General features: G+C 40.3%; 1 protein-coding gene across 2 annotated transcripts in view; it reads right to left on the reverse strand.

Annotated features, from left to right (window-relative positions):
- The window catches only part of PCYT1A (phosphate cytidylyltransferase 1A, choline), an 872,556-nt gene that overhangs the window by 446,876 nt on the left and 411,444 nt on the right, over positions 1–14,236 (reverse strand). For both annotated transcript variants that reach the window (XM_044070294.1, XM_044070293.1), the window contains one exon: positions 418–534. In XM_044070294.1, the coding sequence (XP_043926229.1) occupies positions 418–534 (117 nt within the window). The remainder of the gene's footprint in view (positions 1–417; positions 535–14,236) is intronic.

Below are 14,236 nucleotides of genomic sequence, written 5' to 3' on the forward strand. Positions count from 1 at the left end.
AGAAGCCTAGCCTTACACATCCCTGGTAGTTTTTAGGCCTTACATTTTGTGTACAAATAACTCAAAGGCTGGCAGAACAAGGATATGTTGGGACATTTATTTATTGCCCCTATCTATGGAAGACATGGATGCTAACCTCGGGGTGAATCTGGAGAAAGGAGGTGTGGCAGAGGGTGGGTACTAGCAAGGCAAGAATGCTTATAAGACTCAGTGGCTCTGGAATATTTATGAAATCTACTAGCAGTTACAAACAGCGACAGTCTTATACAATGCATGTCAAAATGCAATATTATATTTCAAAGACGTATCACAAACAAGTGAAAACCAAAGACGCCCCGCAGCTGACACAAATTGTTCTCAAATGTCATTCTAATGATACATTCCCAAACAACAATGGAAAGCAACTATTGTACTCACCGCCCACAATGAGGTATGTGTTAGGAAAAAGATTCTTTGCTTGCATCAGTGCTCGTGCATGACCAGAGTGGAACATGTCAAAAATTCCATCTGCATATACTCTTATAGGTCGATCATCTGAAAATATACAAAAAAATAAATGAATTCATGCTAAGCCCAGTTACAAAGAACAAATTTAAATTTTCCGTTTCCAAATATATTTATACTATTGTTTTTCCAAGAATAATCAAACGTAAATCAACTGCTATTAGGGTGATTCCAAATTAATCACCTGTCACTGTCCTGGCTTGTGTCATGTAAAAATGGTGGTGTTCATGTGGAGTTCTGGTGGTGAAGTTAGTGGCTGCGGTAGACCTCTGCCTGTTTTCATGACCAGCCACTAACTACAGACACATAAGCAAATGCAGAAATTTACAAGCTTTTACTTGGACATGCACAGCCAACAGTGGCCATTCAAGTGAGAGAAGGACTGTTCCAGCTGCACAATCCACAGGGAAAGGCTTGGAGACAAACGCATGACTTCATGTATGCACAGTACTAGATGTGTACACTAGCAACTGTTTGTGGAGAGAAGGGGAGTCATGCCAGATACCACTATTTCTTCTACTGTCTAAGGTTTCCCTTCCTTATAGGTACACGTTCTCATCAGATGAGAGCATTTACAGTCACAAAAACAGGCACTTTTCCTTTTCCAGGAAAGTCCTTTTCAGCTCTTTCTTGTAACACAGACCATATGAACTTACTCCAATAGGAAAGTCCTGAGGAGGTCTTTAACATGAAACCAAAAAGGGAAGTGGTTTTAAGTTATTAGGTCTTTAACATGTATGATGAACAGAATCCCTCCTTCCTTCTCCTCTTCTTGATAAACATTTCCCATCCCTACCCCTTCAAGTTTTATGCATTACAGAAGAATCCAATAAAATCCATTAAAAAGTAGGGACCAACAGGCAGTCTATGACACTGACCCCAAAAAGTGTTTGCAGTGGTGGTGGTAGGGCTGGCGTTAAGAGTTGCCACTGCCCTTCTCCTCAATGAACAGTTATGAAATGGGGAGATGTGCCCCACTAAAAAGCAAGAAAAATACCATGTCCTGGATACTTTCGAAGAAAAATGTTTTCTAACTTTCCTCTAAATATTGCAGAAAACTACTATGCCATATTGGACATTTATTAATATGGTCATTAAATAGGATAAAACAACAGAAATAACTACAATATCTTGTTAATAAGGTGAAGATAAGTCTTTCATACTGGGTGACAGCATGGTTTGTTCTGCAAAACCTCACGACATATCATGCTTTGCACATGACAAAAGATGGCAATCCTAGTTGAAGAGAGTGGGCGTGCTGGTTTAGACAGTCCTACAAACTGATTACTGCAGCACAGCAATGAACTACTTCCGTCATGCTTGTTTCAGTCAGCATATACAATATGAAGCCTTACTGTATGGCACTTACACAAAACTGGCATGAGAAAAGCAGAATTTTACAAGGTACTCATCAAAACAGTAGAACTTTGAGGGAAAAAAAACCTCTTACAGCATTACTTTAATAAATTGTTTTTTTACTCACTGATGTCAGACATCATCCAGCCTGTTTTATAAGCAGCTCGATGTCCCCATTCTGAAAAGTGATGCTAGTCTAATGCTACTGTTCCCCCAGCACCAGCCAACCTGTCTGAAAACAATGAAACCATGTCATCATCAGTTGCTCTACTCAGACAACTGTAGCTTAACACTATGAATGCAATGGATGCCAAGTTTAACTTTGAGCCCTCAATGACTGACACTGATGTGTGATCACAAATGTGAAATTCTTTTTAGTTTAAAGATCAACTTTGTAATATCTAAGAGAACTCACTTTTGCTCAAGATACAGCAACATGTGAGTTGGTAAATTTATGCAGCAAGGAGTGCTAGGATAAGCACAAACATTAGAATTTAAAGTTTCAGTAGCTGTTTCACTGTCAGTTCAATACAAATCACTTTTCTGAGTGACAATCACTAGAGTATCAAGCTTTACTCATGGAGATGAAAATACAATAACTGCAGCACTGTAAGAATGTAACATGAAAAATCTTAGGGCAAGCAGCCTATGAAAGACTACATTCATTAAAACTGTAAAGGGGAATAGTGGGAGGATAACCATACTTTTGTCAAGTCATTCCTTCACAAAGATACGGTTAGGATACATATAAGTGTGCTACGTTATAGGAAGAACTTCCCAACTGAATCTCAAGCAGTCTGTAAGACCAAAGAAAAGGCTGTGGAAAACTACTAAAGCAAATAATCATGACACAAAACAGAAATTCACTTTATTAACTAACACACACAAATCAGGCAGCCCTGCCTTAGCAGATGCCCATCCATTAAGTACTGCTCTAGCAAAACCTGCTTTTCTTCAAGAATGAACCTGTAGCTCAGAGTTTCATGAATGTGTGCATTTGGTACAAGGTCATAGCTTCATGTGTCCTATACTGAAACACATTTATACATCATATGCTCTACCTCAAAACACATTAATGGTGTTTGCCAGTCTTCTGTTGCCTTTGTTGTAATAAAAAACAGCAATACATGAGTAAGCCACTCTAAGATCTGTGTAGTTAAAAGTAGCCTGTGTCTACCTTCATGAATTAAACAGCTTGTCAGATTTTACTACAGTTTTTGGGTCTTTCCGCAAAGTACACCACTTTCCTGTAAATATCCTCAGTGTGCATCAGGCTTCACCATTCCTATTTTTATGAAGAAACTGTCAGCTGTATATGGACTGGTTTACACAAATATGTGCAACAAGTAAGCAAAATGGACCGTTTTTCATGGTCTATTATTGGGAAAAACTAAGTAGTGTTTGCTATACACAAAGTTTGCCCAGGTTTCTTTTTTAAACACCTTGTATTTATTATTTGAAGGCAGTCTGCAGAGACACCAAGGAAATAAATTCTTTCTTAAGTGCCATTCTCTATTTATAACAATGAGAACTGTACACCATCTTCTTCATTACAAAGGCTGAGGGGCAGTGAAACCGTTCACAACAATGTACAGCTTCATATATCTCTTGCTAAATTGCCATTCAACAGATCATTAACAAATGGTTTCTTTTAAATAGATATTAGATGGTTAAACATTTATTCATACAAGAAATAACACTCACCAAGAATATCTGCTAAAAAACTACATTCTTGCTCCTGAAAGAGAGAAACTTAACTGCCAATTTTATCTAGAGCAAGGATCTTTTTTTTTTTTAAGTCAATTTTGGCCTACAATAATAACTCAAGGATTGCAGGAAACTGCATACAGGCATAATACAGAATCAAGAGCTTTGAAAGAGGGGATGGTGCAGGTCTTCCACGCTTGAAGGCGTAGATAAGGTGAACAAAACATTAGCATCTAAACACTGTTCTATGTAAGAAAGAAAGTCTCTTGGGAAATTATTCAGAAAAAGATGTTTGCAGACATACTATTCTGTCCAGCTGCCCTGAGTGAACTGGCAAGAGATCGGTTCAGCTAGCCTGCTAGAGTTCTGACTACTTGACAGATAAATTGTCTGTAGAATTAAGTTCTGATTCCATACACATTTCCAATTTTTCACTGCTTGCTTTCTTGCAGGAGAACAAATGTATTACTCCATAGCTCTCAACTGTCCAGATTTTTGCCTCATATTTTTGGTCTGTTCCACATAAAATTTGTAGTATTCTGGCAAGTCACTGAGGATTGAAGTCACTAAATCAAGACATGCATTTCAGTTTCAGACTTCATATCCTTCAGAAAAATGCATGGTAACACAAACTCTATTTAGCAGCTTTAAAATTTATAGCAGCAATATTTAAAATCTGCTCCATTTTAGGCTTTGTCCAGATTTCTTGCACTAATAAGATGAGAAGTATAATTACTCCCACTTGTCTACTACACAACCAATGCGTTTATCTGTGTTTCATTGAACATCGCCTGGTGAAATATTTTTCTGAAGTGCCTTTATATTGAGAATACACAGAGAAAATCTGGCATTATCAAAACTCCCTGTGCTTAATGGGACCGTGCACAACAGTCTACTTCAGCACTAAGCAGCACAGAATCCCCTAACAGTATAGAATGTCAAGCTTACGTCTTACTTTAAATCAGTATATTCTACTGTAATTCTCGCTCACTTTTTTTTTTTTTTTTAAAGAACTGGCAAATCAGGACTGACAAGTGAAATGGACTTTTACAGGCAGGTAACAAATGAAGGATTTCACAAGCATTTCACAACCACTGTTTGGCATGCTGCATTATACTTAGTTTCCAATGTAGTCAGTATGTGACTTCCCAAAGTGGATTATACAGCATATATCCAAGGTATACACGTAATGGGTTATTGCATCAGAAGTAAAAATCCTATATACTTCATCAGACAAAGCAATGCTTCTATCACTGCAAAAATGTCATACCCAAACATCCATGTGCTAAGGAGGTAATATACTGAAGTCAAAATCAGGACAAAGCAGGATTGATATCACTAAGAGTGTCAGTCTTTAGTACACTGTGTACCTGCATATCCAAAGATAATGTTATATGGTATAAAAATTATATCAAGATCACTCAAAAGGGTTTGAGGTTAGAGATCTCAGACACAGGCATTTTATTATCATAGTCTAGCATGCTACATTATTCTCAGTTTACACTAGAGGTAGGTAGCTGACTTTTGCTCAGATAGAGGTGTGCAGCACCTATACAATATACATCCTTACTGAGGTGTAATAAAATCAGAAGTAAAAAAAAATGTATATTTCTTTGGACAAAGCAACAAGTTATAACTCCAGTCACAGCACAGCTCTCAATTGTCCAAATTTTCGCAGACTGCATATTTTTGCCTCATATTTTTGGACTGTTCCTTAAAAAATGTTTTCTGACAAATCAGAGAGGACTGAATTCACTAAATAATGACAGACATTTAAGTTTCAGACATCGAATACTTCAGAAAATGTGTTTATTCTAACAACTTTCTAGGCTTATACGAGCAATATTTAAAATTTGTCTCTATTTTTGGCTGTTTGCCACCCCCCCCCCCCCCCCCATTACTTTTGGCTTTGTCCAGATTTCTTGTGCTAAGATGATGAGAGGTAGTATGAGTCATAGCATAAGATGTTGAGAGGTAGTATGAGTCATAGCATAAGATGTTGAGAGGTAGTATGAGTCATAGCATAAAAACAACTCCCAATGCTGAGGGAAACAGAGTGCTGAAGTCAAATTCACCAGTAAGCTGCACTAAAATTTCTAAAGGCAGAATGGCAGTCTTTTGTGCTGGCTGGTGAAGAACATCTAACAGTGCAAGAACCAGTAGTCTGCAGGCATGGGATGGTTTCAGCAATGCCTCCTTATCCTAATTCAATTTAATGCACACAATGTACAGCTTTTTAGAGTCCTTGCTATGATTATCATGACAGTACAAGGCACTATTCTCAAGAGAACCAGGATATCTGATGCTGTTAAAACATACCTTCACGACATTGCTGATACTCAGCTCCAGCGCACGGAGGGAAAAATTCAGAGCTCAGGGACAGTACATGTAGAGAAGAGTGCAGAAATTCTTTAGTTACGTAAAGTACCAGTTAACATCTGCATATAAAATTAGACTACTTGTTATGCTGCCAAAGCAGGCTAAGTAAAATTAGACAACTGACCTAACAATTTTACCTTGAAGCAAGGAATCCAGCCATCACTTAATATCACACAGAATAGTATAACAACCAATGAGATCATACTCTGATGTGCCACAAGGGTAAACAGCAGCTGCTGTGGTACTGGGGCAAAAGATGTGTGTGTGTGTGGGGGGGGGGGGGGGTTCTGTTTGTGCATTTATCCCTATAGCTTCAGTGATGCCTGCCTTAGTCTGTCAGATATTATCAGTTCCATATGTGTGCTTTGTGAGGCTCTAACATGGACCATATTGTGTCACTGTAGTTAGGATTGTAATATTTTACATAAAAAAACAAATCTTAATCAGGATTCACAACATACTTTAAAATTAAAGTGGAATTATTAGTTACATTCTTGAAGTTTATGAAAGAATCTGCCATTCTCAGCTATGACATTATGCCATACCTGTAGTATGCACTACAACTTTGTTTTCTGACATTTGTTTTATACACAAAGTGCTTTATTTCAAATGAAGATGTACATATTGCTATAAAACTTCTCTCTCATACCTGGTACCCAACTAACACCATGTTGCATATCTTTATAACTGTTTAGCAATAAATATGTATACATGCATGCATAAATACATTTTTATGAAACTATCGCAAACAGTATTCACTTAGCAGCACTGTGAAACAGCATTTCATAGGCCCAGTAAATGCAGGGGTCAAGAATGACTACCAACTCAAATGGGGAGGTTAGTTAGTAAGAAAGTGACACTGACTTTCATGCAATGTTATTAATAAATAACATACATTAATACTGCTCTTAATAACATGATCAAGAAGAAGGTTCTACAGAACCTTATCGTAATAAATGAAAGCTTACAAAATGTTGAAAGCTTTTCTGTTGCTAACCAATACTTACTTAACACCACTTTGCAGATGCACACACACACACACACACACACACACACACACACACAGTGTATATACACACACACACACACATATATATATATATATATATATATATATATATATATACACACACAAACACACACACGTGTGTGTGTGTGTGTGTATTATATATATATATATATATATATATATATATATATATATATATATATATATAAATAAATATATAAACAAATATATATAGTATTATATTTATGCAAATATCACATGCAGTGCCCCTCTGGTACCACTGTAGAACACTCCACAGGCCAAATACCACATTAGTAGCAAGTTACAAAAAGTGATTTGTAACAAAATCAAAATATTAATACATATCACAGCCTTTCTGTGTTGGAGGGAAGCTTTCTAGCTTATCAGTGGGAGTAGTAAGCACTAGGTAGCCTATCTACCACAACAGGAGTGATTTCTGGCCCAGAAATTGTAGCTTATTGGCTGTTTGGGCAGTTTTTTTCCATCTCTTTCAACTTTCTGGTTTAAAAACCCACATCTGCGCTTGTTTCTCACCTTTCCTGTAACTAATCTAGTCCAGATACAGATTTGCTGTATTCAGGACTGTTGGTACGCTTCTGAGCTGTGCCAAAGTCTGCTCTTCAGTTTTTCCCTTCGATCTGCTAGTTCTCTCCTGTCCTGCACTTTTACTAGCTTATTAGTTTAGCACTTTACCAGACTTCTTGTAGCAATTATTGTAGCACACAAAAATACTACCAGCACTGAACGTTCTACAAGGAAACAGCTCCAGTACTAATTAATACCCACCCCTCCAGGCATCTCTAAAGGTCAGTTCCCTGTGCTTTCTCCTATTAATCTGGTGAACTTGGGCATCCTGAGGCAATGTAGCAACTGTCTTATATACACTGACAACCCTCTCCTCTTACCTCTCAACAGTCAAACTTGTGAGAGATGCACTTATATATCCAAACTAGAAGCCACGCACTCTCCAGCCAAGACCGGAATAGCTGGTCAAGAGGAGAAGGTCAACACTTGCACAACACCACATGGAACACACAGCCCTCCAGAATACACATCAGCACTGCCTTCACATAAAAACACAAACCACACACCCACCTTTGCGGAGGCTCTAAATAAAAGTCTACCCAAACAGCAGATACCTCCAAGGCAGAAATGCACTCGACCACCACAACACAACACTAATCACAAGACACACAACTCTCCTAAACAGTGTGCCACTCAACCAAAGCCCCTAAGGCAAAACAGCATGCCCAACACACTAGTCATAAGTGACTTGATAGTGAGGCACACTGATGTCCCACTCACTAGGTTGAATAAGGAGAAAGTAACAGTCAGCTGCCTGTCAGGTGCCAGGATCCACCACATAATGCATGCACTCAGGTCCCTCAACAACAGGCACAAATATGACTCTGACAATGTACATGTGGGTATGAATGACCTGAGACGTACCTTCCTGGGCCACATGAAAAGAGAGATGGTGGAGCTCTCGGATTATGTAGCCCAGGCGGGTATGACCCTAGCCCCGAGCAGCATCCTACCATCACCCAGAATGATATCACAGTACAAGCAGAAAATGACTGACTTCAACAATTGCCTAAGTTTCTGGTGTCATTCTAGGGGGATCCAGTATCTGTCTGCCTGGCATGACATGATTGACAGACCTCGATGCTTTGCCAGAGATGGCCAGCATCTGTCACCCCTGGGCTTCTGGATACTGGCCAAGGCTCTTGCCACCCCTATAGTGCCTTTTTTTAGGCAGTGTTCCAAAGATCAAATTACCACCATAACAGCTACAAACAAATGCAATCCGAGAGTCATGCTGCTCAATGCTAGAAGTCTAAATCTCAAAATGCACTTGCTTGAAGCACTCCTTAAAATGAAGAACATCAACATTTGTGCTGTAACAGAGACCTGTTTCAAGGCAGCAGAAAGCACACCTGCACTACCAGGCTTTAACTCATTCCACACCTTTTGGCCCCAGAACTTGGATGGAAGATACAAAGGTGGTGGTGTTTTCATGTTGATAAAGGATGTGCACACCTCCAGACTGGTAGCGCAACATAATGCATCTGAGACACTTCAGGTGCAGTTAACATTGGGTAAGACAGCGATTCAGGTCGTAGCCTGCTACAGGTCCCCAACCATGTCCCAAGACTCACACTCTATGTTTCTAAGCACCCTGGAGAATATTAGGGTCCAACCTAACACTCTCATACTGGGAGACTTCAACTACCCCTCCATTAACTGGGAAAACTACTCATGTACCAATATACTTGCCTGACGCCTTCTGGAATTCATTAATTCCAATGCCCTGGAGCAGCTCGTTCTTACCCCCACTAGAGGTAGCAACATCCTTGACCTGGTCATTACAAACATGGGCGACTCTTGCTCTACACCAATAGTCAGCTCCTCCCTGGTTAGATCAGACCATAAACTAATCACTTTGGAAATCCATATCCCTCCCACCTCCCCCACAAAGGTAACCATCATGAAAAACTTCTCCAGAGTTAACTCTGGGTCCTAAAAACAGAGGTGGCTAACTTCACTGCACCCGTGTAAATTGAGGATAGTTGCATGACCGCCGAATCATAATACCAATGCACTGTACGAACATGTACACAAATGCATGGATCTCACCATACCCAATAGAACCAAGACACTCTTCTCAAAAAAAAAGGAAGTCAATCTGGTGGTCCCCCTGTCATAAACAAACTCTACAACAGAAGGAGTAAAACTGATGTGGAATAAGGTGAAGTCCTAAGACTGGAAAAACTCCCTTATCAGGCTCAACAAAAGGTTGAGATCCCTCATCAAATCCTCTAAAGCTAGCTATGAAAACAGAACTGCAGTAGATAGTAAAGACAACCACAAGGCCTTCTGAAGTTATGTAAAGAATCTCAACGGCAATACCCAGATTTGCTCTGACTTACTGCACAATGATACCTCCAATACTGAGCCAACAGATATTGCCAATATACTGGCCGACAGATTCAGTGACAACTTTACCCCCCCAAAGGACCAATCACAATACCAGTAGATTGCCAGGTACCCAGCATTACTGCTGCACAGGTTAAAACAACACTGTCCGAGGCCAAGAATACAGCTTCTATGGGACCTGACAACATCCCTGGCTGTGTTCTACATGAACTACATTGTGAACTGGCACCTCATCTGTGTGCCCTGTTCAATCACAGCCTCACCTCAGGCTTTGTCCCTACCAAATGGCGCACTGCTACAGTCATCCCTCTCCACAAAGGAGGAGCGACTACAGACCCAGGAAATTATCGCCCCATTAGACCGACGAGTCTGATATGCAAAGCTATGGAATTCATCATTATGGCCCTAATAAACAAGGATATAGGGAATCTCCAAACTCTGGATCCTACACAGTTTGGTTTCATGAAGGGGAGATCATGCCTGGTCAGCTTGGTCGACTTCTTTGAGTCAGTCACCAAAGCTGTGGATGAAGGCAAGGTGGTTCATACAGCCTACTTTGATCTGGCCGGGGCCTTTGATACCATTCCCCACTCAGGAATCATGGTAAAACTCACAAAGCTAGGCATCAACTCCTATATCACTAGGTGGGTTGCAAACCAGCTTACAGACAGAACCTACAGTGTGAAAGTAGCTCACTCCAAGTCAGACTGCTGACCAGTCATGAGTGGAGTCTCACACGGTTCAGTCCTCGGTCCTCTCCTGTTTGGTATCTACTCCTCTGAAGTCCAGGCCAACACGAAGGGATTCTGGCTGACAAAGTTCAATGACGATTGCAAGTTGGGAGCTATTATTAACTCACCAAGTGATGCTGACATCCTACAGTAAGGCCTCAATGAGACGAATGACTGGTTTCAGAACCATGGCCTTAAGCTCAATGCCAAAAAATGTGCCATCATCCTCCTTGGGAAAAACTTGGTTCCCTTGAATTACCACACTGATGGTAATCCACTGAACACAGAAGGCATTATAAGAGATATGGGAACACAGGTTGACAGCAACCTCTCTTTTGACCACCACATTGCCACTGTGGTCAGAAAGTCCTTCTATGTGGCACATCTCATTACTAAGGATTTTGTATCCAGGAAGAAAGAGGTCATTGTCTCCCCTCTACTCTTCCCTCATTAGACCAATCATCGAGTACAATGCCCCATTTGGCATGTACCTCACTAGACACCTACAACAACTGGAAAGGCTGCAAAAATACCTCACAAAGAGGATCTTAGGCCTTAAACACTTCTCCTATATGAACAGACTCAAAAAACTCCAACTATTCTCTGTCTCATATTTTCTACGTAGAGGCAATCTCTGCTTCACTTACAAAGCCATGTCTGACCCAGCTCTGCTAGAAATGCTACATCTAAAGAAATCCCAATCCCTTTGCACCACACGCTCCAGAGACCTCAACCTCATTACCACAATCAACAGAACATACTGGAAGGACAGGTTCATAACCCAGAGACTGCCCATGCTATGGAGTAGACTTCCCATACATGTCAAGCAGAGCACTTCACTGGCCTTCTTCAAGAGAAATCTTGATGAGTGGATGGGAAATAGAAAATACACCAAGGGGATCACTCCAGTGGCTCTACTTGACAGCTGCACTAGGAACTAAGGTTGTGTGACACAATGTCAGGGTACTGCTATGGGCTAGGCTTGTAAAGGCTCCAGGGCCATTAGCCTAGTACACACCTATGAACCTATGAATAATATTTTGTTAATACCTTGAGCAAACCATTATATGGTTGTGCTTCAAGGTATAAAATGAAAACTTAGAAAATACTGAAAAACTTCTCACTTATACTTGGTATCTAATTACCACTGCTTTACAGATATCTATACTTGTTTATTAATTAAAATGCATACAAATACAAATATATTTATACAAGTATCGCATGGAGTGTCCAATTAGTACACAGAACACCATTTCAAAGGCAAAGCTAGCACATGGATCCAAATGGGTTGATCAGTAAATGAGAAAAGGTGATTTTAATGACAAATTATGAATGTATGCCACATTACTATTTCTATTAATGACTTGATAAGTTTATATGGCACTTCATGATATCAAATGAAAGTCTGCATGATGCTGGAAAACTTCTCACTAACAGCTGGTGTCTAATTGCCACTGCTATGGAGACAGCTATATATTTTAGCAATAAAATATATAAATGTGCATGAATATCACACTGCTGTGAACATCTTGAAATGGAGTCATACCATCAAAACTGCTTTGCAGCAAATTAAAGACCATATCTGCAAAAACAAAAGTCCCACTGCTAAATCTAACCCAGTGGCACAGGGGGATAAAGCCCTGGCTACACCACAGGTGAACCCCGTTCAGACAGCAGCTCAAGTACCTGACTGCTCAGGAAGGGAATACAGGTATACTCATCTGGGGGGGGGGGGGTGTATATGTGCTTGAGCCCAATAAAGCTTAGGCGCTGGGGGTGTTGTCCGCATGGGGAGGGGGAAGTACTGACTGAATTCTACAGAGCGGTGTGGATAAAATACCACTGTACTCCACTGTATGCCTTGACATGGAATAATATGGGCATGTGCTGGGGGGGGGGGGGGTGATCCGTACAAGAAAACACTCCTCAGAAGCAGTATGGCACTGCCCCAGGATTTCTACTCAATGGCCCTGGATATGTCATAGCTTGTTTGGGAACTTTACGTCAGATTCGGTAGAGTAGGTGGACAAGGAGAGGCCCTGGGAGCAATTAAGGGTCAGTAGTGGGGAGCCAAAAAGGTCACAAAAAAGAAAAAAAAATCCCAGTGCCAGAAGGACTCTATATACTACGGTTAGAGAGACAGGACATTAAAAGTTGTTGGCATAATCACAATAACAAAAATTAACTTTTGCGTGCATACTGCTCACCATAAAAATCAGGAATTGTGATTTACTCCTCACTATAAATTCAGGTGTATGTCTGGATAACAAATTACTGTATCCATTGTAAATAAGACTATGTGCTAAAGGTTTGCAGTTATACTTTCTTTGAGACTTTTATCAATCTTAACATATTTTTATTTCTTCAAAGGTAAGCTTCATCACTACATTATCAGTAAAATAGTTCAGCCAAAAGTTACCCAGCCAGGAACTCTGCAGTTGTCAAGAGGCATGACGTTCTGCTCCTACTAGATCTGAATGGATTAACATGCAATATTTCTGCCAACAGAAAACCATTTTATCCAAAATAAAAGCACAAAATATTAGTCAGGTGATCAATATGAAAACAGAGGCTAGACTAAAACTAAAAAGATTACCAGTAAAGTACAGTTGTGTACACTTACCATAAATGTAGATGTTCGAGTGTCTTCACTGTTGCAGTCATCACTGTAGGGTTCTCCCAGCCGGCAGGCAGTCCTCGGTCGGCCAGAATCCCAAAGTCTGGGTCCAGCGTCGGCTGTTCAGTCATGCTCCCTGACGTCAGTGTGCTAGGAGTACAAAGCTGCCAGCCGACGCCATGTTCTCCAGTTTTTCTTGTCCCAGATGTCAGGCGCCCAAAAATGAAGGCTAATAGTAAAACAAAAACGTAACATACAACAAACCCCATACCCTGAAGCAAATACACCTCAGAAGAAGGGTGAAGTAAGAAACCACACTAATGAAAGTATAAGAGGGACAGGAGGGTAGCAGACTGCAACAGTGAAGACACTCGAACATCTACATTTATGGTAAGTGTACACAACTGTACTATGTTCATCGTGTTTCACTGTTGCAGTCATCACTGTAGGGTTGAATCCCAAAGCTGAAATAAAGGGTGGTGGTTATACAGTAGAAGGGGCGGCTAGAAGGCCCTGCAAGACTGCAGAAGCAAAGCCTGCCCTAGACTTAGAGTAAAGAGGGAGATTATAGTGCTTAGAGAAAGTATGCACCGAACTCCAAGCTGCAGCTTCCAAAATGTCTTTGGTAGGTACTCCCCTGAGAAAGGCAGCTGAAGTAGCAGCAGCTCTGGTAGAGTGAGTCCTAATTTTTCCTGGGATTTGCTTTCCATGATAAGAGTAACAAAATCTGATTCCATGAGCAATCCATTTAGAAATGGTCTGTTTTGAAATAGCTTTGCCTTGGGAATTTGTTGCATAAGAAACAAAAAGTTGCTCTGTTTTCCTGATATCCTTGGTTCTGTCCAGGTAAAAACGAAGTTGTCTGTGTACATCCCAAGGAATGCAAGATCCTTTCCCCCTTATTTTGTGTGTTAGTGAAAAAAGTTGGCAGGTGAATAGTTTGATTTAAAGCCACTTTGGAAGCCACTTTAGGCA

Source organism: Protopterus annectens, chromosome 4.part1, assembly GCF_019279795.1.
Source record: "Protopterus annectens isolate FY-2018-M chromosome 4.part1, PAN1.0, whole genome shotgun sequence".
Taxonomy (NCBI): domain Eukaryota; kingdom Metazoa; phylum Chordata; order Ceratodontiformes; family Protopteridae; genus Protopterus; species Protopterus annectens.